Raw genomic sequence first — 27572 nt, forward strand, 5'->3', positions numbered from 1 at the left:
GCATCTTCTACTTGCTTTATTCTTTAGGGCATTTCAACAGCTCCAATGAATCATTCTCAAAACTTAATTCCAATGGGTTTCTCAAACATACATTTCATCCCCTCCCTCCTATCCATAATACTTTTGCGTTTTTACACAGTTACGATCCCCACATCGCTGGATCTGCAGAGGAGCAATTTCTGTGATGTGTGCATTGGTAATGCAAACTTATTTGGTCTTCAGGTCTTGCTCCCACGGACATCCAGTTAGTCCTCACAACATTGTCCCATTCATTAAAAAAATTGAGGTCAATCAGAAATGATAACACCAAGGACATAACCAGCTTCCTGGAATTAAAAGCCACTATTTCCATGTTGTGCTGTTAATGACTTTGAAGCCTCTATTAAACCAATCCTGTTTCTGTTCCAAGACAAACTCTATTTTATCATACTCCTGTGGCATCTCCACTAGACCAGAGCCATGAACGTATTGTACAAATGCACTGGTTTCCTCAAATGGTGGTACATATATAATAATGGCATCACAAGTGTGCTCCCTGCAGTATGATTTCCATTTATCACTCAGCCTATACCTCACCTAGTTTACCAACCAGATGGCCACACCAATGCTAACTTCTTAAAATGCCTTACTAATATGAATACATATTAAATCTATTGCTCAATAGTTAATTCAATTGAAATAGTCGGTTATCACGATAAAAGCATTTCATAAATAAGGTTTTGCAATAAAGATACAAGATCTTGGCTAATAAAAAGTGATCTTGTATAGCACACTTAATTCCATTTTGGTAAAAGCATAGCGGAACAAAAGAACTAACAGATTTGGATCTCAAACTTCATCAGCAACTTGTAGTTTCAATTGAGGGTGGCAATGTCAGAAACTGTCAATAGTTTATAGGGGTTGAACTTGCTTGGAGCTATTTAGTTGCTGGTTATAGCCCAGAGGCGTTTAATTAGCTTAATGCCAACAGCTACTAGGAGCTACTTTACGTTTCCCAACACAATGGTCGCCTCAAAAATATACCCAGGTGACATTTGGTCGCTATGTACACAAGGAACCTCTCAAAGACAGTTAAACTATTTGTAATAGACAGTTTTAAGTTTTCATGACATTGGAAGTTAGATTTGCTGCAAACTATATACTACCTACTGTATTCCTAGACGAAGCACCTGTTGACGGGGCGATGCCCGATACCAACAATCAGTGTTTAACTCATGCTCTTCAACTCATATTCCAGCACCTAGATCATTTGCCTCTTTTTCAAGAGAGACTTCTACTACATGAAAGCACACGCGTGATACACTCGCTCTGCAAAAGGTCATATGTTACAAGAGAGTATGCTCTATAGGATGTAGAGGCAAGGAAAAGTAGCAATATTTATGGTTGTGGAATGAGAAAGAGAGCATGAAGATGTGGTTGCGTTTTGCCAAATTAGATAAAAGACTGAACACTATCACTTCAAACTAGTGCGGCCAGCATCAAAATGATCAAATTGCAGCATTCTTGCAAGTTTATAAACCAACCGGAGGACATTAAGCCGCTCAAACATTTGAGGCAAACCAACATGAAATTAAATGCCATAGGTAGCTCAATCCGTCGTACACGTCCACATTGAGAATGCAGAATGTGCTGGCAATTCCAGTAACAGAACTAGGAAGGAGGGGGGACTGTACAGGGCAACAGGAGCGTTATTCCTGGCAGAATCGTATGTGCACCATGAACAAAATATTCTAACCTTTTCCCCAATCTAATAAAATACATATATAGTCTGTGCTAGTGCAAGCCAGGGGGGCACACATTTCTGTACCACTACTGTCTGGAAGAGAACATTTTTCTTTTCCAAAGTGTGCACCACGAGAACAAACCAACTTCAAGGCCTGTGACCTACCAAGGTTCTGCATAAAAAGAGCCTGTGCAGTGGGTTAATAATGTTCTAAATATGGTATTTGTCCAGCATTTACTCACAAGAGTAGACATATTTTAACTTCAAATGTGTGCAGCGTGATTAGTAGTCCCGGAGTAGAGTTTCTAGCGCAGTTATGTGCTCATGAGTTGGTGGACAGGACATCATATCTGTACTTGGATATTGTGAAATGGAAGAGTTTCCCATAAAGTGAGGGGATGTCATCGTCAAGATACTTCCTGAATCCCACACCCTCATACATCTTCTTGGCTTCATGCTGCACCATTAATGTGTTCAACACAACGGATTCAAAGTCATGCTGCCGAGCAAAGTCGATCACAATCCTGGACAGGGCCTTGGCTACACCAAAGCCCCGAAAGTCCTTTCTGACCGACATTCGCTTCAGCTGTAACTCTGCGTCCTGGCTTTCTATGGGCTTGGCTGCCACAGTGCCTACAATAACGTCTTCAACTTCTGCGACCCAAAAGCAAGAGCCCTTACTTTCCATGTACGTCTTCTGAATGTCCTGCAAGTCTCCGGTCAAGCACTGGTCAATGTAGAGAGACCAAACATAGCCCACAAGTTGCCTCCCCGCAGCCAGAAGCAGCGTGATGGCCAGAATAGGGAGGAGGAGGCTTTTGGAGCTGACCAGTAGTATAGAGAAGATGCACAGGATTACGAAGATCACCCAGGGCTGCTTCAGAACATGCAGACACACCGAAGGGATATACTCGTTCATCCCAGAGGCAAACATCGCCCGCACTGCGTCATAGTCCGAGTCACCATATTTCCTGATCTTGTACTTCACCATCTTGTCCTGCAGAACAGAAGAAGAATAGAAACGTATTGTGTAAAGCCAAACCATATTGTGCGGCAGGTAGAGGGAGACGCACTGCATTGTGGAACCAGCAACCTAGTAATATACTTCTGAACACTCATAAGGTTATTGCATTTGAGAAACATCTGCAATTAAAAAGATGATCTAAGAAAGCTGAAGTATGCAGAGGTATAGCACTAAACATCCTTTTAACATTGTAGACCGATGCCTAGCACTTCTGGTAATTTGTTCCGCTACTATGGCATTACTAAGTGATGGAAACAATCATGCACAGTGCGACCCGAGAATTGCCTATCCAGAACCCAAACTAGGCCAATACAGCAATCCAGAATGGGAAACAGAGGAAATGCAAAATATGAAAAGGATGCAACAGAAAATAAAAACAGTATACTAAGCACAACAACAGATCATTAATGCTTTTACAGCGTCCCTCCTTCCCCTCCCCCCTACCCGCGGTATTTGCCTTCAGGGGACCAGATCACAGAAACCAAAGTATTAGAAAACTGTTTCACCGTGACCAGTGCAGTGCGGCATGTTATAAGCAGCAGTTTTGCCATAGTGCATAAAAGATTGGCTAATAAATATGTTGCCCTGGTGCAATAATGGAATGAAAATGCATCTTTTTTGCCCTGGTGCTTATTGCACTTGTCATGGTGCAATAGTTTTCTAATATTTCCAAGTGTTTTTATAAATAGGGAAAACTTTGCCCTAGTGCTAATACGGTGCAAACTTTGCACTTGCACAGGTGCAAAGTTTCTGCAATCTGGCCCCAGATATCAAGCTGTTTTTCCATTAACATTTTCTTTGACTTTTATACAAATCTTGCTGAAACTTTTACGATGCTTGAAAGTCTGATACAACCCGACGGCCCCAATAGATGGGGCAATATGTATGTAGGAGGATAAGTACATTCTACCCTTTCTTAGGAAATTAATACACAAAAAAACACACAAATAAAAATAGATCCTAAAAGAGACTGACCACTAACTATTGTAGTTATCACTCAAAAAAAAAAAATGCAAACATTTCCAGGTGGAAAAGACAAAATATTTTTGGTTTTTTGCTAAGTTTTCATACATATTTATTTTGAAAAAAATAAATAAATAGATTGGTGGGATAAGGGTATAACTTAAGATAGTGAACGTGGGAGCATGCAGGGGGTCACCGCCCACATTTTGTTTTTTAAAAAAAGTGCAATCAAAAATAATTATGGTAATTCGACCAAAAAAAGAAAAATAAAAACCTTCGCACCTCCACATTTTTTTCGTCACATTTTGCACGTACGTCCACTATTGTCCGAGTTGTACAATCACGGTTTGGTTATACTGATCACTTTGCGGCTGTCGGGTTGTACCACCTGCTTAGTAGATGATATAAACTATTAATTCAGACTAATCCCACTACACAGTGTCTGGTTATGCCCGGCAGAAGACAAGGTTCACTTGCAGGGAAGTAATATTTGTCCTCGTTATGGTGAGCCTCCCATCAGCTTTGGACACAACCGAGAAGGAGAGAGAAGAGAGACCTTTGCGGTGCATACCTGTATTCCAATGATGGAAGTAGTGTGCAGGGTATGCGAGACAGGTAGTATGTGTGCAGCTAGGTGAATGTATCGTGGGGGGATAGCTGCATTCTAGTGTTGTAGGTGCCAGGCGGAAAGTCAGGGTTGATCACAAATGCAGTTAGCATGCAGGGACAAAACAACCATACAGTGCCATGAAAGGACATCAGAGCATGCCTCCTATACAGGCTCGCATGCAGTCTCCATGGCATACCGACGCAGATGAATCTAAACCTTATATACAGATACTTATCTTTCTAGGATAAAAAGAGTAGATTTTAGTTGGACCCTACAACTTAAGGTTAATTGGGAGAATCTCCTTAAATAACTTACCGGTTCACTTGGTCTGGCTAAGGTACTCTCTTGCATTTATGATCACCCGTCATTGGCCAACAAATTGCTCAACATGAAGCTGGCCTCAAAATGTGCACAAGCCAATTGACTTTTGGTAAGTAAGAAATGGTGTGTTTCTGTGTAGTTGTAAAACTGAGGAGGGTTGTAACTTTTTAGGACTGGCTAGTGGCTTCCAACTTAAAATATACCAGTGATTAGACTTATGGAGTGTCCTGTATGTTGGTCTTCCTCTAGAACTGGTACCAAGGATGGACTGGTGCGGCTGAAAAGGAGGAGATGGCAAACTTCTACTTTCTTGCTTTCAGCAGGAAATGGTAGCAGGTTGTAGCGCTGTGTGATGTTGGTATAACACTACGTGTTGGTGGTTAGGTTTGCCAGTCTGAATTACATAGCAATCACTCCACAGAACCCTTATTGACCCACATCTCCAACATTCATACCACACACACTCATCCATCCTCATCCTTCTCAAACCCGTCATACCATCAACACGGTTTACCAAATCACTCTCCTCCACTTCATAAATCTCGGAATCCATGACATAACGCTGATCTAGATGGCCTGTCTTTTTCCATCCACTTGGACATAGGAGATCTCCTCCGACAGCGCTCTCAGAAGCGCAACAGGTTTGGTATTTGGCCCATGCCTTGAGAGGAGAAACGGCACCGGAGATCATCCCCAAGACAAGTCCCACCTGCATGAAGCCTCATTTACAGGGACAACAGAGTGCAAGTATAGAAAATAGCCCACCAACCCAGTGCCCAGAATTAGGTACATAAAGAGAATGTTACCAAAAGTAAGTTCAGGCTTCCCCAATCAACCCAGTGAGTGCAGGTCTTCCTTTTAGGTGTGGAAAATGGGATCTGAACAGCCAGGGACTTGAAACGTGGACCAACAGCAACCCAGGTGACAGAAAAAAAGGAAAGTTGTGGAGTGCTTTGCTGGATGGTATCTGTAGAGAAAAAGGAAACCGAAAAAAAAAGAAAAAAAGACAAAAAAGGAAAGGACATTTTTTTACTTGCCGATTTGTTTTCTCATTTTTGTGTTTTAAAAAAAAGAAATAGATGGGGAGTGGGGTAAGAGCATAACTTGATTATGGGGAAGTGGGTGGGGGTGGTCTCCCCACGCATTATTCTTTTTTCTTAAAGTGCAAAAACACCCAAAAAACATTTTGGTTATTCATTAAAAAAAAATGCAGATTTTTTTTTATTTCTGTCCCCAGTTTTTTCATGGACTACCTTGCTGTATGGATGGATGTAAGCTTGTCTGGAATGCATTAGGTCAGAGAGAATGTTGGAAGGTGTGAATGTTGATGTAGTGTGCTAGCTTTCCAACCCAAGCAGTAGGAAGATGTAGCCTGGAAGGGTTGGAGCCAGTGGGTTTCTCTCCTGTAACTTAAGTGTAACTAGAATAAAGGGACTGTTAAGCAACTTACCAGAGTATCCTAGGAGTGGGACCCTCAAGCCAGAAGCAATGGTGAGGAATGACCAGAAAGGCAGGAGAACACAGCAAGGGAACTCCCAGAGGCTCGAACAAAGGAAGGCAGCCCACCAACAAAACAAAGCCCTATAACAAATATTACAGTGGGGGCAACCCGTAACAGTCGGAGGAGAAGCAGAGGCATTGTACTGGGGTTTCAATACCTTTCCAGGCCATAGCGGCTTTCAAGACCAAGCTGTATGATCAAGGCGAGCAAGTGGCCTGGAGATGGTCCCAGCATGGAAGGCCACACACCCAAAAAGGGGGGCTAACAGGAAATCAGCACAGCGTCCAGACAGTATGGCCAGAGCTGCTCCATAAAATGCAGAAAAGGCCCACAATCAGCAGGAATCCTCCAGCAGGTAAGTTAAGTTACCCGATGTCCAGAGAAATCCAGTCAGATTTGCATATAGGCTCAAGATCTCACCTAGGTATACCCGCCACTCACAGGGGTTGGCCTAAGAGCCTGCCAATCAAACTCTGGGGATAAAAACAAAGGATTAGGCAGCAGGCACTTGTGTTGGATCCTAAAACTGCCACTCACCCCAGACCACATCCACAGCAGGTGAAATGGCTGGGCCAGGATCTGCTATATACCTGTAAAACCACTATGGAGGGTGCAAGCTGGGCTCACAATGAACACGTGCACACAATGGCCAGTTAAGGTCTACATCGTTAGATCTCTTAAGAAAGAAAGCTCTAAAACAAAAAAGTCTAGAGCTGGATCCACAATTGCTACCAAAAGCGTACAATTTGCTTGCACCCCTTGCAAAACCGAAACTAATCCCCAGCTGCCAACCAGTCTACTCCGAAAAACAAATATAGGGCAGTAAATCAAATATAGGGCAATACATTCATCCAAAGGCAAAATTATTTGCCTAAAAAGCACCCCTGGCCCATGAGCCTTATGGACAACCCAGGACCATATAATAAAAAAGAGTTGCAGTGAAAGGGCGAGTTCAGTAGAGGTCCCTCTGGTGCCACAAATAGGTAAGACTCAAAAAAAGCAAAAGGAAAGCTACGGAATTCACAAAGAATGTATAGTGTCTGAACAGCGGCTCCAACTCCACCTGCTAGGGATGGAAGGAGATTCTCAAACTCTTCTATCCAAACTAACCGCCCCAGACCACCACTCATATTGTTCTTTTATCCAGTCCATACCCCAGTTATATATTCTGTTGGAGTAGATCAATCTTATCCCAATAGAAAAGAGACAGTGTTGCAGTTTTGCATGCATCTATTATAATTGAGGGTTACTTTTAATGTTATTTTGTGTCTAATGCGATACATTTTAGATTTGCATCCATGTAGCAACATAAATTGTGAGGATATAATATGGCAGCACATTGTGAAATTTAGCAGGATGAGATGTAAAGCACAGATGTTTCATATAAAGAAAGACATTTTAGCACATGTACATGAAAATAAATGCGCCCATGCTTGTCCGGGAACTGGCAAGCCAAGGGAGGGGATATTGGTTGGCAGCGTTACAGCTGAAACCACGTGGGAATGGTTACTGGGAGCTAAAATATGATGGCCCAGGCTTTTTGGCCTGCAAATTGTTGAGCGGGGGAGCCAGAGAAGCATCTGCCACCTGGTACTGTCAATCTAAGGGTGGTAGCTAAATGGGAGCCAAAATCATCATCACGGGCCTATGACAAAGTTAAATGGATTAGCTGGAAAAGATTATAATGGGAATAGAGGCCACATGGATTGAACTGTTTGTAGAGCATGATGGAAAGTTGAGACTAACGCAAAGAATAAATATCTATAGTATCAGAGTGCGTAGAGTAATGAGTTAGTTCCCGATTAAAAGAGCCTTTTGTTTAACTCTTAGCCTCACAAAAGTGTCCATACATAAGCCATGCGTGTCAAATTTAGCATTGCACATCTGCGTGGAAGCTGTACTAAACATGTATTCTATACCATGTTAGGGTGGGGTCTCAAACTAAAGAACAGGTTTGGGCTTGCATTTGCAATGTCAGGAACATTGTATATTCAAGGGTATGGTGCTGTAGTGAAAGGCAGTCAATGGGATTGTGGGGATTAGATTTCCTTGTATAGGGCCAACCCATTTATATTTTGGGTAATGACTCGTTAGGGAACATGAGGGAAATGTGGGAGTGTGCTAGGTTTTCGGGGAAACTATATATTCTGTATCTATTCAGTGGTTGAAGAGAGACTCTGGTCAGTTCAGTCTCCAAGGAGTTGTCGAGCCATTCTCCCAACGACCGTTGAGAAATAAACCTGGTTTAATGGCAACGTACATCACTTCTTTTTTAAGAAGTAGGCTATTTTAGAGCGTCAACCCTTCCTTACAATTCTCACTTTTAACTCTTCACCACGCGGTATACATCAACAAATTAAACAATGCCCTTATGTAAAGGCTCCTAACTGTAGGACTGTATATACACCCAGTTATTACTTACTGTACAGTTTTTGTTTTATTTCTGTTCAAGATAATAGTTTCTTTTTAGAACTAAAAATATACTTTCTCCTGACCCAAGGTTCGCAACCAGTGGGTCATATTTGACAGCAAACGTTGGCAACATCTGCTTATCTTCACTACCAGCTTCAAACTGTTCAGTCTCCAAAACTGAGCGCGCGCGCACGCACACACGCACACACACGCACACGCGCACACACACACACACACACCCCCCTCTCTCGTTAGTTTATTAGGTACTCATAGTATTTAAATGAAATGCTACTGTACATTGCTCTTGTTCCAAGACTATGCCTGCGAAAAGGCTGGACCATGGTAACCTAAAAAGAAGCCTAATGCTAGAAAAAAAGGCCTGGTGACAGTGGAGAATCGACTTCACTGTGTGGATGGTTAATCTGAAGAAAGAAGAAATGAGATGAAAAGAAAAGACCAACGAGAAGGCCATGAATGTGCCCAAGAGCTGCCTAGTTTGCAGAGGGGAGTACAGGTTGGTGCAAGGTATCCTGGGCATCCATGCCTACCTTTCAGGTAGATTAGCAGAGGTGGGGAGAGGGAAGGAATTAGAGAAGAGGAAGGTCTTGAGCAGCTTCCAGAACCTTGGGCGATCCAGCTCAAGTCTGAGAGGGGGAGGCCATTCCAGACTGACGCACTTGCAGAGGAGAGATCTACCCTCCAACTCTGTTTGGAGAAGCGTCTAACCCGCAGAGACTTTGAGGAAGCTGAGCAGAGGGCTCCAGAAGGAAGGTATTTAGGAAGAGAGAGTCTTGGATATAGAAGGCCACAGCCCCAGAAAGCCTTGTGGATGATGCAGAGCTTCTTGAACTTGATCCTTGCGGACACTGGGAGCCAGCAGAGAGTTCAGAGATGAAGAGATGTGGTCCCTGGGCTTGAGGCCAAGGATGAGTCGCGTGGTCCTGTTCTGGATTAGTTGAAGAGGGAGAAAAGCCGAGTTAGGAAGATCGAGGCAGAGGCTGTTGCAGTAGTCCAACTTGGAAAGAGCCAGAGTGCTGGAGACCGTGAGCTTCTGGGGCAAGGGGAGAAAAGGTAGGATTAACAGAGGAGGTGCATCTGGAAGTGGGCCTTCTTGGCAAGGTCTGTGATGTGTGGAGAGAAGGAGAGAGTGGAGTCAAAGATGACGGCAAGGCTTTTTGCCTCACAGGAAGATTAGAGGAGGGGCCCAAGGAGGGCGGCTAGAGGAAGAGAGGAAAAGTGGGAGCAGGGGCCCCAATGAGAAGAATCTCTCTCCTACTGGCATTAAGGTAGAGGTTGTTAGTAGCGCACCATCCTTGAATAGCGGATAGACGGACAGGAATGAGCGAGGAGGGAGAGGTGGCTGATGGTAGTCTGAAGGAGAGCTCTGTGTCATTCGCAGAACACTGAATGTTAGAGGAGAAAGTAGAGCTCAGGTGTGCCAGACAGACATTTAAGAGCCAGGGTGAGAGTAAAGAGCCCTGGGGAACACCACATGTGGAAAGAGGTGGTGGAGAGAAAGGACCCAAGTAGGACCTGGGAGGGTCGGTCCAAGGGGAGGAGGTCAAACACACCAGAGCCTGACCAGTGATACCAAGGTTCACACAGACGGTTGATCAGGGTGGCGTGACTGTGTCAAAAGGCAGAGGAGAGGTTAAGGAGGATGAGGACAGAGTGAGAGCTGGAGTCAAGGTTAGAGAGCAGATCTTCACGGGTGTTCACGAGAGCAGTTTCTGTGCCTCTGGCCGGTCCGAAGCCAGACTGATGGTCATGAAGATAACCAGCAGATTCAGTGTGGAGGGTTGAGAGATGGCAAGTTTCTCTAGGAGTTGAGAGATCGGGCGATACTTGGCAGGCAGGAAGGATGAGCGGAAGGCTTTTTCAGGAGGGTGGGCACAAGGGAGTACTTGAGAAGAAAGATCAAGTGGCAAAGGAATAAATCGGCCAAGGCTGGAGCACGGGATACAACGCTGTCCTTAATGGTTCTGGTTAAACAGGGCAGCACCTGTTATGAAACTTTCATAGACCGGACTCGTCCAGAAACATAATCAGGTGTTATAGGAGAGAAAAGGAAGGATGACCGGACAGGGCCTGAGAGAGGAAGAGGGAGAGAGAGATGAGGAAAGGATATTAGCGTAACAAGGTGTCCTGAGTTTTAGAGGCGAAATGAGGATGACAAGGCCATACAGAGCATCTGGAAATTAACAGGAAAGGCAAAGCCTGCAATCGGATTGGCCAATTCCTTATAGATAAGAAGTTTGGCCATGCTGTTAGGGGCCCCAGACGCGGGCGTGTATGTTGCCTCTTTTTTGGAAAAGGAGAGTCTGTATTGCCTTTGGAGGAGGTGGCAGGCCAGTTTGTCAGAGGTTGTGCCTGAACCCCTTGGGGTTTAATGCCCATTTGGAGCAGTCCAGACCATGGTACTTTCCTTAAGTCCCATATCTGGGCACAAGTGGGTAATGCAACCCTATGCAGAAGCAACCCAGGTTATTGAAACCAGTGGGAACTTGGTTCAGTTAGTTGAGTCCAGGGTGCTCTCTCCGAGCCCCAACTTTGGAATCAAGTTGTCTGAATAAGTAACTTGGATGGGTGTGAGAGACGGGCCTCAACGGCCGGTGGGGGGTGTCTGTACTTCCGCTCCCTATATGGTGGAGGAGAGGCACAGGAGACCCCAGCCAAGATTCTCTATTCGGTAGCAATGGTCGAGCAATCAAGGCCTAGCTTCTCAGGAGGTGATGCAGGCTGGTTCTTAAGTACAGTGTATCCCCCAAGCCCCCACAAAGGAATATCCACACTCTGTATTGGTTAGAACACAGTCTTTATATAATCAAGAGTTAAGGTTATGTACATTTATCATGATAACTCACTTTGTACTCTGGCAAAATCTACAATGACAAATATTTACAATCCTAAAGTGGTACCACCCTAGATCTCATTGAAGTGCATGAACAATACTGTACAATGTCACACAGACCAATAGAGTGAAACCAGCAATAGAGAGAGGAGAGAAAATAAGATGGTTGAGCAATAGGCAGAATACTGGCCCCTACCACTGGACACAGTTCTGTGTGGAGATCCCCCCCACCTGGGCAACCTGTAAAGAAAGATATAGCACAAGCCCAGTCCATATATTGCTCTGCAAGTCTTATCCTCTCCTATAATGTTTTTACCCCCCCGATGTACCTGGTGGAGTCGAGCTCCTCGAAGAGGCGTCGACAAACGTCGAGGAACTTGCTGTTCGGCGACGGGGAATCGACGGCCCTTCTTGAATGCCTTCCCTTTCAAGCGGGAGGCACGGGGCGTCGAACGTCCGTCGACAAACGAGGTAGAACGATGTCGAAGAGGCGGCAGCTTCGTCCGAGCGGTGCTTGTCGGCGTCCTGCAAGGCGGAGGTATGCGGGGCACCTCGATGACAATAGTTCTGGACCGCAAAGATTGTAGAGACGGAGGCCCAGCAAGGGCGTCGAGTCGTCCGAGTCTTTGAGGTCGTCGGGTGGCGGGAAACCCACCGGCAGGTTTCTCCTTGGCGCGTTGGTCGGCCTTGACTTTCTCCGGCAGGATAAGCGGTCGACGAGGCGGTCGAGAGAGTCCTTCGATGGAATGTTCTTAGGCAAAGGAGCGGACGGCTCTGGTTGTCGGCGGCACGGCGTCAAGTGGTTCCCACGGCTGGGCAACACAACTTCGACGGGCCTCCAGCGGTTTCACAAACCTGCGAACCCTGGTCGACGGCAATGGACTTCGACGGCGTCGATGTCCGGGTGCTTCACTTCGATCTCCTCAGCGGTCCCGTCTCGGGTCGACAGCCTTTCGAGGGTCTGCCTTCCAGGGCGCTTCGGCGAAGATGGAGCGGTGCTCGATGGTCCCTCGGAGCACGGGAAGAGGGCGCCTTACCAGGTCCTCTCTCGGGTCAGCCCTCGACGAATTCGTCAGCCTTCGGATCGGTCGAAGCAAATGCCACAGCAAGTCTTCTTCCAGCTGTAGTCGAGGATCAGCAGTTCCAGTTACTCGTAGAGTTGAGACTCAGCTCCCTGGCTGCTTCAGGAGCACAATGGTCACTTCTCAACCAAAGGTCCCTTCTGAACACTTTTCCAGTGGTGAGAGGTCCCCAGATATACTATCCTCTCTCTCATCCACGCTGCTGGTACACACTCAGCAGCCAATCATCCTGCAGGGCATTCATGCAGTCCGTCAGCCAATCAGGCACACAGTGCATTCAGGCCACACTCCTCCCTTCCAGACACTCACAACAAGAAAGGTGGATTGGGACAAGTACCCAGCCATTCAACACTACACACTGCATTCAGGCCAGTTTCGGGCAGGGCTGTCTCAGTCTTTGTCTCTCATGCCAGAAACCAGACAACCACAACAAGAAGTGTATATTGGTCACACACTGCATTCACCCAGGTCCCACCCACAGGAGGTACCCACAACATACAGTCACTGAGAAGGCTCCAGTCAGTCTAGCTGGGCCTTCACAACAATACCATACATGGAACTTCCACCCAACAGCCAGTCAGGGGGAAGGGACAGAGACAGGGCTTCCCAGGACTTTGGGAAAACAAGATAACAGGCAATAGAAAGCAAGAGGCCACAGGGGCCATCTTGTTTCCTATCAGGAATCAACAGATCCCAATGGCAGGGCCAGGGTATCCCAAAATGGAGGACACCCGGAGCACCTGTCAAATTCAGCACGGAGCTGCCACCAGCCCATACCCTGCTCTGGGGCCACCCACAGGTGCCCAAAAACATACACTAGGGGCACAGGGTTGTACCCCTACCCATGGGTGCCATAAGGGTATCCCATGGATCTGTTCACCAAACCAAGAAGAGAGAGCTGCACTGCCAGGAGTCCCACATGGACTCCGGGGCAGAAAACATAACAGAACACACGGTAAAAACAGAAAAAGGACAAGGATTCAGAGGCCCTGTCCCTCAGATGCATTTCCAGCATCACAGTCGCCCCCCCCAGACTGAGGTGGAGGGTGTCTAATCTCCCACGGGATAGACACCCTCATCCAGACGGTCAACATACCTTCTGGAAAGGCCATCTGCATTATCGTGACTCTTCCCTGGTCTGTGCTCTATGGTGAAGTCTAGCCCTTGCAGGCTAATGGACCACCTGAGCAATTTCGGGTTCTCACCCTTCATCTGCATAAGCCATTTCAGGGGCTTATGATCTGTTTGGACCTTGAAGGTAGACCCCGTAAGGTAGGGCCTAAAACGCCTAAGGCTACAAACTATACTAAAACACTCCTTTTCAACAGTAGCCCACCTAAGTTTAAGTTCTCTACCCTTGAGTTGTCTACTGATGAATATGATAGGGTGTTCTCTCCCTTTCTCATCTAATTGGGACAAGACAGCTCCAATTCCGGTGTCGCAGGCATCCGTCTGGACGATAAAGGGTCGGCTGTAGTCAGGCGCACTCAACACAGGTGCCCTACACAGACTTTCTTTCAAGCCATCAAAGGCCCTCTGACAGTCTTCGGTCCAAGTAACCTTCCTAGGCTGCTTGGGTGACGTTAGAGCTGTCAGAGGTGCAGCTATGGTCCCATAGTCTGCCATGAAATTGCGATAGTACCCAGTGAGGCCCAAAAAGGCTCTCACCTGGGTTTGAGTAGTGGGAGTCTCCCAGTTCTGTACATCCTGTACTTTACTGGCGAGAGGTTGGATTTGACCCCCTCCTACCTCATGACCAAGATAGGTAACTTTCCCCTGAGCTATCTGGCACTTGGTGGCCTTGATAGTGAGGTTAGCCCTTGTCAAGGCCTGCAACACCCTATCCAGATGTGTCAAATGCTCTTCCCAGGTGGAACTGTAGACGGCAATGTTGTCTAAGTAAGCCACACAAAAGGCTTCCAGCCCACTGAGCGCATGATTGACCAATCTCTGGAAGGTGGCAGGGGCATTCTTCAACCCGAAAGGCATGACCCTAAACTGGTAGAGTCCCTCAGGTGTTGAGAAGGCCGTCTTTTCCTTGGCATGGTCCGTCAGAGCTATTTGCCAATAGCCTGAAGTAAGGTCAAAGGTGCTCACAAACTTGGCAGCACCGATGGTGTCCACGAGCTCAGCAGCCCTGGGCAATGGGTGCGCGTCAGTCTTGGTGACGGCATTGACTCCTCGGTAGTCCACACAGAACCTCCAATCCTTGGTACCCGCCTGGGAACTTGCCTTGGGGACAAGGACCACTGGACTGGACCAGGGACTGGTTGAGGGTTCAATAACACCCAGATCCAACATCTTGGCGACCTCAGCCTGGATGTGGTTCTTAACGGTATCTGACATACGGTAGCACCTGCTTTTGACAGGCACACTGTCACCAGTGTCAATTTTGTGCTTACACCACGATGTAAGGCCTGGCTTCAGTGAAAACAGAGAGGCGTACTGTTGGAGCAAAGCCCTACAGGCCCTCCACTGAGCCATCCTGAGGGTTGCTATGCAGCAAATCAGGAAGGGGCTCACTCTCATCCTCTTCTTGCCCAGAAGCTAGCAAGAGACATGAGACTTCCGCTCGCCTGTGGAAAGGCTTGAGCCTGTTGACATGGAATAGCTGAGGGGCTACCCCAGGGGCTCCCATGTCAACCAGATAATTGACTTCGCCCATCTTGGAGATGATCCTGAAGGGTCCAGTCCACTTGTCTGCCAATGCCCTAGGCTTGGTAGGCTCCATCACAAGGATTTCCTGTCCCGGAGTCCAATCCACTTGCGTGGCTTTAAGGTCATGCCAGTACTTATTCAATTCCTGGCTGGCCTTGAGATTTGCTGTTGCTTGACCCATCATTTGTGTCATCCTCCGTCTGAGGCCTAACACATAGTCCCCCACTTGCTTGGCGGGACCCGGAGGGGTGGCTTCCAAGCCTTCCCTGATCAAGGCGAGGGGCCCCCTTACGGGATGTCCAAAGAGTAACTCAAAGGGGCTGAAACCAACACCCTCTTGAGGTACCTCCCTGTAAGCAAACAGCAGGCATGGCAGGAGGAGATCCCATTTCCTCCTTAGGGGTTCTTCCAAAGCCCCAAGCATGCCCTTGAGAGTTTTATTAAATATCTCAACCAGACCATTGGTCTGGGGGTGGTAAGAGGTGGAGAACTTGTAGGTTACCCCGCACTCTTTCCACATGGTTTTCATGTAACTAGACATGAAGTTGGATCCTCTGTCAGAGGCAACCTCCTTGGGGAATCCAACACGGGTGAAAATGCCCAGGAGAGCCCGGGCAACCACCTTGACCGTAACCGTCCGAAGGGGTATCGCCTCAGGGTACCTGGTGGCATGATCTACCAAGACCAGGATGAACCGATGTCCACCTGAAGTGGGAGGGTCAAGGGGACCGACGATGTCGATGCCCACCCTCTCAAATGGGGTGCCAACCACTGGCAACGGCTGCAGTGGGGCAATGACACTGCCTCCAGTCTTGCCAGACAACTGACAAGTTGGGCAGGTCCTGCAGTGGGACTCCACCTCTACTCCCATCCGTGGCCAGTAGAAATGGGCAGAGAGCCTCTGCTTAGTCTTCTTGGTCCCAAGATGACCAGCCAAGGGCACCTCATGCGCCAACTGCAGTAGGAAGGGCCTGTAAACCTGGGGTACCACCAACCTCTTGCGGGCACCAGGTTCAGGCTTAGTGGGCTCACTAACAAGGAGCTCACCCTCCCAATAAATCCGGAAATTCCTAGGCACCTCTCCTTGTGCCTGGGCCAGGGCCTGTTTCCTCAGTCCCTCGAGAGAGTGGCACTCTCTCTGTCCCTTACAGAAGTCCGCCCGGGAGGGTCCCCCTTCAGCTAACAAGCATTGATGGTCGGGATGATCCTCCGGGTTGAGAACCTCTCCCACAGGAGAGTCTTCTGCCTCTTCTCCCAAAGGAGGGGTTTTCCACTGGACCCAGCCCGTCCGGAGCATGGATCCCAATGGGTGCAGCAGGAAGAGAAGGTGCTCCCTCCACAGAGGTGGCCTTCTTGGTCTTCCTCCTTCTTGCCTTAGGCCTCGCCTTTGGCTCGGGTATCTGACCCACAGCCAGACTCGGTGTCACCTGTGATCTAGTGACGGCAGCAGCAGTCATGGGAAGACCATCCGAGATCAACCCCAACTCTACTAGATCATTTCCTAACAAAATGTTAGCAGGGACATTGTCCTGAACCAGGTCAGGAAGCTTCGCTGTCTCGTCGCCAATCTTGAGTGTGACTAAGGCTACAGGTGATAATTTGGGAGGCCCACCAGCTAACCTGGTGGTTTGCAGAGGAGCACCTTCATAGTCCTCTGGCCTGAGCAGGGTCCTGTCCACCACGGTCATGCTTGCCCCAGTGTCTCTCAAACCAGTAGAAGGCTGGCCATTCAAGAGGACACTTCTCAAAAACCTACGGGTGTTCTGTGGGATAGTCGCCAGTACTTCCGCGTACTGGTCCCAGGCCCCAAGGGACACTAAGGAAATCTCCACCGGAGCACCAAATGTGATACCGGCAGAGGAGGGGAGGACAGTGGCCTCCACCTCAGACACGGGGTAAGGGTAGGTCAGGCTGACAGTCTGTACTCCAAGTGCCTTACCTTTACACTTGGGGTCACCCCTTTTGTGATCCAGAGCCCCACAGACCCAAGCGCCAGGAGTGCGGGGTACGGTACTGGAACCACTGGGAGCCTGCTTTGCAGCAGGTGGACCACTACTCTTATTCCCACCCCCAGATGACTTATCCCCACTAGATTTTTGGGTCTTAGGAGAGGAAGGTTTTGGTTTACCCGACTGTGACTGCTTGGGGGACTCCTCAGCTTTCTGAGAGGCCCCCTTCTCTTTGTCCTTGTCCTTCCCACTGGAGTCCTTAGGGGACACCCGGTGGGAGACCCACTTGTCAGCCAACCTAGCCAGCTTAAAGGGGTCCAAAATGTTCTGGTCAGCCACATACTGACGCAGCTCTGGTGAACAGGCTTCAGAGAAATGCTCAAAAAACAAGAGGTGGGACAATTCAACAAAAGTCTTAACCTTGTATCCATCGATCCACCCCATCATGTTCATGTGCGCAGCACTCACCCAGTCAACCCAAGACATAGTCTCCTTTTTCTTAAAATCCCTGAACCTTCTAAGGTATTGGGTAGGTGTCTTGCCGAACTTGGCAATCAAAGCAGACTTCATACACTCGTACTGACCCCTTTCTTCCACACTCAGCTTCAGAATACAGTCATACCCGGTTTGAGGCACTCTGCTTAACAAACACTTCGCCCAATCTCTTTTATCCACATCATGAATCTCACAAGCCATTTCAAACGCTTCAATCCATTGGAGGATATCCGAACCCTCCACAAATACGCCAACCAAATCTTTCATAAACTTGGTGGCTGGGGACCTGACACTCTCACTGGTCCTAGCTGAAGTCTCCACTCTAGCTTTCTCTAGCTGGATCCTCTGACATTCAGTGTCCTGGCTCTTGAGTTCAAGGTCCTTATTTTTGAGTTCAAGATCCCTATTCTTGAGCTCCACTTGTTGAGCCAACTCCTCTTTCTTAAGCTCAGCATCTATTTCCAACTTGCGGTATTCAAAGGCCAATTTCATCCTTAATAACTCAAGCTCTAAGGAATTGCTGGAGTTTGGAACAGAGGCAGCAGGAATGGCGGCATTCCCAGAAACAGATTCAGCTGAAACCCCAGGGGCAGAGTCCTCATTGGTTGCATTCCCCCCCTCATCAAGAATTTCACCATCAGTCTGGTAGTCCACCAGGGCAGCTATCAGCTCCGCCCTAGACTTATCCACAAAGTCTAACTCCCTAGCTTCACAAGCACTCTGGAGAGCCTCCAAGCTCATCCGAGTTAATTTGCCATTCGCAATAGACTCCATGGTTTGTAATGCAGTTACCTTGTACACAACTAAACCTTAATTCAATAAAGGGCAAATATCCTTTGTAAGTGGCACGGTTATACACTGATTCTTAAAACCATAAGCATCCCACCGCTTGCCACCAGTGTGAGAGACGGGCCTCAACGACCGGTGGGGGGTGTCTGTAGTTCCGCTCCCTATATGGTGGAGGAGAGGCACAGGAGACCCCAGCCAAGATTCTCTATTCGGTAGCAATGGTCGAGCAATCAAGGCCTAGCTTCTCAGGAGGTGATGCAGGCTGGTTCTTAAGTACAGTGTATCCCCCAAGCCCCCACAAAGGAATATCCACACTCTGTATTGGTTAGAACACGGTCTTTATATAATCAAGAGTTAAGGTTATGTACATTTATCATGATAACTCACTTTGTACTCTGGCAAAATCTACAATGACAAATATTTACAATCCTAAAGTGGTACCACCCTAGATCTCATTGAAGTGCATGAACAATACTGTACAATGTCACACAGACCAATAGAGTGAAACCAGCAATAGAGAGAGGAGAGAAAATAAGATGGTTGAGCAATAGGCAGAATACTGGCCCCTACCACTGGACACAGTTCTGTGTGGAGATCCCCCCACCTGGGCAACCTGTAAAGAAAGATATAGCACAAGCCCAGTCCATATATTGCTCTGCAAGTCTTATCCTCTCCTATAATGTTTTTACCCCCCCAATGTACCTGGTGGAGTCGAGCTCCTCGAAGAGGCGTCGACAAACGTCGAGGAACTCGCTGTTCGGCGACGGGGAATCGACGGCCCTTCTTGAATGCCTTCCCTTTCAAGCGGGAGGCACGGGGCGTCGAACGTCCGTCGACAAACGAGGTAGAACGATGTCGAAGAGGTGCCAGCTTCGTCCGAGCAGTGCTCGTCGGCGTCGGCGTCCTGCAAGGCGGAGGTGTGCGGGGCACCTCGATGACAATAGTTCTGGACCGCAAAGATTGTAGAGACGGAAGCCCAGCAAGGGCGTCGAGTCGTCCGAGTCTTTGAGGTCGTCGGGTGGCGGGAAACCCACCGGCAGGTTTCTCCTCGGCGCGTTGGTCGGCCTTGACTTTCTCCGGCAGGATAAGCGGTCGACGAGGCGGTCGAGAGAGTCCTTCGATGGAATGTTCTTAGGCAAAGGAGCGGACGGCTCCGGTCGTCGGCGGCACGGCGTCAAGTGGTTCCCACGGCTGGGCAACACAACTTCGATGGGCCTCCAGCGGTTTCACAAACCTGCGAACCCTGGTCGACGGCAATGGACTTCGACGGCGTCGATGTCCGGGTGCTTCACTTCGATCTCCTCAGCGGTCCCGTCTCGGGTCGACAGCCTTTCGAGGGTCTGCCTTCCAGGGCGCTTCGGCGAAGATGGAGCGGTGCTCGATGGTCCCTCGGAGCACGGGAAGAGGGCGCCTTACCAGGTCCTCTCTCGGGTCAGCCCTCGACGAATTCGTCAGCCTTCTGATCGGTCGAAGCAAATGCCACAGCAAGTCTTCTTCTTCCAGCTGGACGTCGAGGATCAGCAGTTCCAGTTACTCGTAGAGTGGAGACTCAGCTCCCTGGCTGCTTCAGGAGCACAATGGTCGCTTCTCAACCAAAGGTCCCTTCTGAACACTTTTCCAGTGGTGAGAGGTCCCCAGATATACTATCCTCTCTCTCATCCACGCTGCTGGTACACACTCAGCAGCCAATCATCCTGCAGGGCATTCATGCAGTCCGTCAGCCAATCAGGCACACAGTGCATTCAGGCCACACTCCTCCCTTCCAGACACTCACAACAAGAAATGTGGATTGGGACAAGTACCCAGCCATTCAACACTACACACTGCATTCAGGCCAGTTTCGGGCAGGGCTGTCTCAGTCTTTGTCTCTCATGCCAGAAACCAGACAACCACAACAAGAAGTGTATATTGGTCACACACTCCATTCACCCAGGTCCCACCCACAGGAGGTACCCACAACATACAGTCACTGAGAAGGCTCCAGTCAGTCTAGCTGGGCCTTCACAACAATACCATACATGGAACTTCCACCCAACAGCCAGTCAGGGGGAAGGGACAGAGACAGGGCTTCCCAGGACTTTGGGAAAACAAGATAACAGGCAATAGAAAGCAAGAGGCCACAGGGGCCATCTTGTTTCCTATCAGGAATCAACAGATCCCAATGGCAGGGCCAGGGTATCCCAAAATGGAGGACACCCGGAGCACCTGTCAAATTCAGCACGGAGCTGCCACCAGCCCATACCCTGCTCTGGGGCCACCCACAGGTGCCCAAAAACATACACTAGGGGCACAGGGTTGTACCCCTACCCATGGGTGCCATAAGGGTATCCCATGGGTCTGTTCACCAAACCAAGAAGAGAGAGCTGCACTGCCAGGAGTCCCACATGGACTCCGGGGCAGAAAACATAACAGAACACACGGTAAAAACAGAAAAAGGACAAGGATTCAGAGGCCCTGTCCCTCAGATGCATTTCCAGCATCACAATGGGGACAATGTATGTTACTAAAATGTAGTGGGACACCAGAGCACATGTATAATGAAAGGTAAAGTCAATTTCCCCTTTAGACAGCGTATCCCCAGGAGGTTATGGTGAATTAAATAAGGGGGAACTCTGGTATGGAGTTCTGTGAAAGACTTTCAGTATATGTTTGAATAGTGTTCATGGGTACAAACATTTAAATGTTGGGGAGGGTGTTGTGAAAAATGAAATCAGCAATAAACTCAATGTTAGGTACATGGTGAGTCAAGCATGCAGCCCATTGAACACAGACATTTGACAAAAATAACGTTCTTTGGTCATTCGTAGGTAGCCAGAATTCTATTCAAATTCATACAAAGCAAGCAGGAATCGCCACTTGTTCCATTTTGTCCCCTTAACCTTTCTCATTGGGGTATTTCAAAAGAGTTCAAGAGGAGAGTAGGAGAAGGCCCAGCTTGGAGTGATGAATTATGAGAAATAATGTATATGGTTATTCTAGGTTTTGATCATGTGCTCCTTTGCACCGTCAGACAAGTCTAACATACTTTTAACAGGGATGGCAATAAAGAGTTGATCAAGAGCTAAAAAGCAGTTCCTGGAAATCAAGCATTGCACAATCTCTGGAACAAGCAGCAAGTATACAGCATGACACAAATCTCTCACACTAGACGCAAACTATAGGTTTATGCTCAATATATATGACCTCAATACGCTTTAATTCTATGGCAAGACTGGAGGCTCGTATTATGCTTCTCTAATACAAGAGAACAGCATCTTTAAATACAACTAATGAAAACCTCCTATAACTCTTTAAACTGCACTACATTTCCCCAAGAACATTGGGGAACAATTACTGGTTTTAAAATATGCAACAGTCTCCACCAATCACAATACACTCGGGGAATACAATGTCTCACCACAGGAAACTTCATCCAGTTTCTTTGATGCTAGAGAGCAAATAAGTGGCCTTTGTAGTGTTGTATTTGGAATGTTGCTGTAATATAACGTATTGAGAGAAGCCCGGAAGTGGGGTTCCCGGGCTTCAATAGCTCTCCTCAAGGAGAAAGCGAGTGGGAGGAACAGAAAACAACCTGGTCCCGCAGGCATTCAAACATATCGTCCCACTACCTTATGGCCCGTTAGTGACAGGAATGCAAGCAAGTCCTGCTTTCAGTGGGTGCGGCTAGGGCTGGGCGATAAAGACCAAAAGTCATATCTCAATATTTTGGGGCTGAATGGCGATATAGGATGTATATCTTGATATCGTTTATGTGGGTTAAATGCTCAGTTATAAGCCGCAAACTACATCTGAGATGTGACTTTATTTATAAGACATTGATCAGAATAAAGTACAAATACAGGGTTCCTGTTTGGGAATACACACAGCTGTGTAAAAAGAAAAATAGTATATTTAACAATGTGTATATCTCGATGTTAACGATATTGTCCCATCCTATCAATTTTGAAAATATATCTATACCTCCAAAACTCGATATAATCACCCATCCCTATGTTCGGCCAACCTTGATCCCTGTAGACTGCGAGCTCAGCCCCACCTCTCACAAGATCAGGAATCGGAAGAACAGGTGACCAGTGGGCGTTCCCATGGACAATTCAGTGAATAGAAAGCAGCACAAGATGGATTACCTGCTGCTGGGGCACAACAGTAAAAAGCAAGCTAAAAGTGGAATATCCACAGTCACATTTGAGAAAGCAAGGGGCAACAATGCCAGTGTTGGACCCAAAGATAATCACACTCCTAGGCAAATGCGGAAAAGATGCGAAGCAGAGCCCAGATAAATTGTGACCTAGCAGCCAGGATAAATTGTTGAAGTTTGCGGGGCTACAGCCAAGATTATGTAAATGGCCCAGAGGGCTAAGGATGAAGACCCCAAAGAGACAAGCATTTTGATGGACTGGATCCAGAGAGCAATTTGTATGCCGCGGAACGTGTACTGCAGCATCTATCTTGTCTTCTCTCCACTCACCATTGCTGAGGTGGAAGACAATAAGAGAATCAAACAGTCTAACTGTCAAGGCGATCCTTGTCCTGCTCCTATCATTAAGGATTCTGCCCATGGCCTGGCCCCATTCATCACTGGCTTCATTAACTCATCTTTAAAAACAGGTACTGTCCCCGACAACCTCAAGGACGCATGGGTGATCCCACTGCTTAAAAAAAACATCCTTTGACCCAAGCATACCCACCAATTTCAGACCCATAACCACTGTTCCGTTCTTGCTTAAGATCTTAGACTGTGCGGCATACCTGCAGATCCAAGACTACTTGGAATCCAATAACCTCCTGGGTCTGCGGCAATCAGGATTCCATCCCAGACATGGAACTGAAACAGCCTTTATAGACCTGAAAAATCAAATTGAGGTCTTGAAAGACAATGGGAAACTAGCCCTGCTACTACTCCTAGACCTTTCTGCTGCCTTTGATCTGGTCAATCACCAAATCCTATGCCGACATCTTCATTCTGCTGTCCACTTCTTTGACTCAGCCACGGCATGGATCAAATCCTTTCTGAGTAACAGATCTATGAGGGTCTTCTTACCCTCTGCAGCCGCTGACCCCCCTCCGATTCACTGCAGCATCCCTCAAGGTTCCTGTGTGCCACCTACACTCTATAATGGTTTCACGAAACCTCTCTGATGTACTTGACTATCTGGGTGTCTCCTACACTAACTATGCTGATGACACCCAGATACTCATTCCCATCACTGGCGATTATATGGCTGATACCAAGGCGTTGTACGACGTCTATCTGGTAATCCAGGCTTGAATGGCCTAACACGAATGATGTCTTAACGACAACAAGACAAGCTCCTCATCTTGGCCTCCTTCCAACGTCTCAACAAACTAGATCCATCCTACCAGTCATTCATCATAGATGGAAATATCATTAAGGTCTCTAAAGACACAAAAACATTAGGTTTCTATCTTGATGCCACTGTCACTGTCGCGACAAACAAATGCAGTTAGATCAGCCTCTGTGTACACCTGTAAACTTATTGCAGCTTGTAGACCTTTTCTGACTACTCCTAACAGCATCACCCTACCCAGAACACTAATTGACTATTGTAGTGCCCTCTACCTGGGGACTAGTCAAGGGAATTTGACTAAACTACAAATCACCCAGAACAACGCCATCAGGGCAGCGCTAAACATTCCCAAAAACCACCACATTTCTAAAGCCAGAACTAATCTACACTGGTTACATGTCAAGCAGAGAATCTCACTGAAAACACTTGCCCTCCCTCACAAATACCTGGCGAACAAGGCCCCCCCACCTCTGCAACCGACTCTCCCTCCACACTTCCACCCAACCTCAAAGAACCACCCAGACCCACTGCCTATCGATCCCAAGTTTCAAACGTCAAAAAGCTGGGGGCGTCAGCTTCCCTGTCCTAGCATCTAAGCTATGGAACACTCTCCTTGCTACCGTCAGATCTGAGAACTCATTTAACACCTTCAAGTTGAAAACAAAATCATGGCTCCTTGTTCAGAACTGAGACATTCCGCTATTACTCCATGCACCACAGCTCGCAGTCACTTGCTTCTGCCTCCTTGTTAATTTTATGGCATATTCTACTAGCCGAACTTTGTTAAGACTATGACCGTCGTCTATTCTCCCCGTTATGTTCTGATCCCAATGCAATGACCCCTGCTCGTGGTTACATGTCTGCCTTTATATCGTATCACTTCAACTACTGCTGTAAATACTTGTATGCAACTATGTATGTAAATAATTTCAAGTTTTACGCCCTGATAACCCTGGGCCTGATGCTGTGCGTTACAAATAAATAAAATACAAATACATAGTCATTTAAAACAGAGCAGATTCTTTGTGGCAGCTGCACAGCAGTTACTGCGTCTGTGAGCATTAGCCGGCGCAGGTATTAAATATATATAGTCACTTACACCAGAGCAGGTTCTGTGTGGCAGCTGAACAGCAGTCTATTAAATTTAACACACCAGAGCAGGGTCTGAGTGCCAGCTGAACATCAGTCCATTTAATATATAGTCACTTACACCAAAGCAGGGTCTGTGTGGCAGCTGAACATCAGTCCATTAAATATATAGTCACTTACACCAAAGCAGGGTCTGTGTGGCAGCTGAACATCAGTCAATTAAATATATAGTCACTTACACCAAAGCAGGGTCTGTGTGGCAGCTGAACAGCAGTCTATTAAATATGTAGTCACTTTCACCAGAGAAGGGTCTGCTGTCACTGCCTCTGCGAGCATTAGCCAGCGTCATGTATTTGATATACACAGCGCTGGTCATTGGGCCGGCTCTCGCCAGATCTGTGATCCGGCACCAGATGTGTAGCCAGATCTTGGGATCCGGTCAGAGTCAGCCGCCCCAAACCCCTGCTGTGCGCTGGGGAGAAGGGGGAAAAAAAAGCACCCATGAGCAAACTGTAACTTCCCTATGGTGACCCCATGCAAGAGGAAGTTGCAGTCCTCAGCTTCTAGCCGGTTTATTTATTTATGCAATGTTTGTTGGGCACATGGACCCAGATTGCATAAATAAATAAAAAAAATATACAGGTATCTGAAAACATTGCATAAATAAATACCCCTATTAAAACGATCACACACGATACAGCCACCAAATTGATTTCAGAGGGGAGCTGCAGGAGCTGTGCCGGGTGGGGTACAAGTAAAAGAAAACACTTATGGTGAACAAAAATCACCCTGTTTGAATAGTGCCCAAGGGGACTTTTTGTAATAAAATAGGATGCAAATTGTGCATTTTAAAGAATATTTACTCATCAACACTGGTCAAAACTATTATCTGTATAGTGAAGTAACTCCTCACCAGTGGCATGGAAGTGGTTTAATATAGAATTGATATATAGTTTGGAAAAGAAGCAGCATGAAAGAAATTGAGCCGTTTTAAACTATTATTTTGGCTATTGCCTTTGATCGGAGGTCAACTGCCAGCTCCGCCCCCCCCTAACCCAGCCTCCTTGGCCACCGTCCCCCAAACGTGATCCCCACCCCAACCCTCCCCCACCATTTTTTTTTCCATTTCCACCACTAAAATATATATATTTATTTATGGAAATGGAAAAATGTGGTGGTGGATCCCTCAAGGTCCGTGTGGGGGCAGAGTTTGGGGGTCGCTGCCTGAGGAGGCAGTGGGGCAGAGCTGGCAGTTGACCTCCGATCAAAGGAAGTGTCCAAAATAATGATTTAAAATGGCGCAATTTCTTTATATATGAATTTCACTTTAAACCACTTCCATGGCGCTGGTGATAAGTTACTTTACTATGCGGATAATAGTTTTGACCAGTGTTACTGAGTAAATATTATTTAAAATACAAAATTTGAAGACCATTTTATTCAAAAAAACGTCACCATTGGGTACTATTCAAACAGGGTGATTTCTGTTCGCCAGAGGCAACTTTTTATTTTACTTGAATCGCATCATGTGTCATTGTTCCAATGTTAATGGGGCCATTTATTCATGCCATGTCTGTGGATACCTGTATATATATTTACCTTGAATAAATAAATAATCTGGGTCCATGGAGCCAGCAAACATTACATAAAGAAATCGGGTCAGGCCGAGGATGCACTGGTTACCCCTCACAGGGGGTCACCAGAGGAAGTTACAGTTTGCTTGTCCTGCAGCTGTGACCTGGATCAAAGTACTGCAGGGGGGCGGAGCAGCTCATTGTGGCCATGAGCGCTCTGCTGTCGCAGGTGGTTTTTTTTCTCCATGTAACGCAGCACAGAGCATGGGGTTTGGGACGGCTGACTCTGACCGGATCCCGAGATCTGGCTACACATCTGGCGCCGGATCTCGGATCCGGCGAGAGCCGGCCCAATGAGCAGCCCTGTATATAGTCACTGACACCAGAGGAGGGAGGGTCTGTGTAGCAGCTGCACAGCAGTCACTGCCTCTGTGAGCATCTCCGGAGCTGTACCGAAAATTAGGTTTGGAGCAGCTCCTGTGTCTGCAATAGCAGCCAGCGGCAGCCCCGCGTCACTGCCAGCCCTGATGTTTAGAAAGCCACGGCCCATAGCTCTCAACTCACACGCTTTTGGCGGGTGTCACCCGCCTTCTAAACAGCTGACTCACCCGCCAAGCCTCCAGCACGCCCATTCATTTCAATGGGCTTCTCACCCGCCAAAAATAAAATCGGGTGTTTTCACCCGCCTTTGTGACACAAATGGTTGAGAGCTATGAGCCACGCACGTGCAATGTTCACTTTGAGCACGCGACCAGCGCAGCACAAGCTTCAACCTGCACCTCCAGAGGACGCAAAGAGGAGAAGGCCTGAGCGAATGCCAATGGGTTCTGAAATAAATGCGCGCAAGATGCGCTGCAAGAGCAGGACGCGCAGGCGCTCACCTGGTGCGGCTGCTGCCCGGAAACCAGCGCTTCCGGAACCGAGGACTTAAAAGTGCGTTCATTAACAATCACCCGCTTAAAGTCCACATCAGACCCGCTTGCATTGCCTGTTTGTTTAAATGTTCGCCGACACATTCTGAATGGCCTTCACGCTGTTTTGTGTTTCTGTGGAGTCGTCGTGACGTCGTCACGTAGGACGTCGACGTGCTCGAGGAATAGGGGTCAGGGAGGGGGAAGTGTTCCATGGCGCGTGCACGCGCACTTGTTTATGTGTATTGCGCATTTATAAGGCGCTTGTGCATCTGGGAAGTGTTTCGAGTCGTTAGGTCTATTAAGGTGCC

General features: G+C 47.5%; 1 protein-coding gene across 3 annotated transcripts; it reads right to left on the reverse strand.

The window, feature by feature from the left end:
* On the reverse strand, positions 1–27381 carry LOC138516920 (probable N-acetyltransferase camello). Of its 3 annotated transcripts, none has more exons than XM_069632379.1 (2): positions 27232–27381; positions 1–2720 (listed from the first exon to the last, which is right to left on the reverse strand). In XM_069632379.1, exons 1-2 carry the CDS (start codon positions 27364–27366, stop codon positions 2046–2048), a joined length of 810 nt encoding a protein of 269 aa, XP_069488480.1. In that variant the 5' UTR covers positions 27367–27381; the 3' UTR covers positions 1–2045. The 3 variants fall into 3 exon arrangements, with proteins under 3 accessions (XP_069488480.1, XP_069488481.1, XP_069488479.1); XM_069632380.1 differs by lacking the exon at positions 27232–27381 and adding an exon at positions 26959–27190; XM_069632378.1 differs by lacking the exon at positions 27232–27381 and adding an exon at positions 5448–5692.
* Between the last annotated feature and the right edge of the window lie 191 nt (positions 27382–27572).

The sequence above is a fragment of the Ambystoma mexicanum genome, chromosome 6q, assembly GCF_040938575.1.
Source record: "Ambystoma mexicanum isolate Mex_15411 chromosome 6q, UKY_AmexF1_1, whole genome shotgun sequence".
In the NCBI taxonomy this organism is placed as follows: Eukaryota; Metazoa; Chordata; class Amphibia; order Caudata; family Ambystomatidae; genus Ambystoma; species Ambystoma mexicanum.

Coding starts and splice junctions, on each gene's coding strand:
- LOC138516920 (XM_069632378.1), bottom strand. CDS start 5,666: ATGTCCTTTCCTTTTTTGTCTTTTTTTCTTTTTTTTTCGGTTTCCTTT. Junction 2,721..5,447: donor GAAGCCTGAACTTACTTTTG/GTAACATTCTCT, acceptor TCTGTTCTGCAG/GACAAGATGGTGAAGTACAA.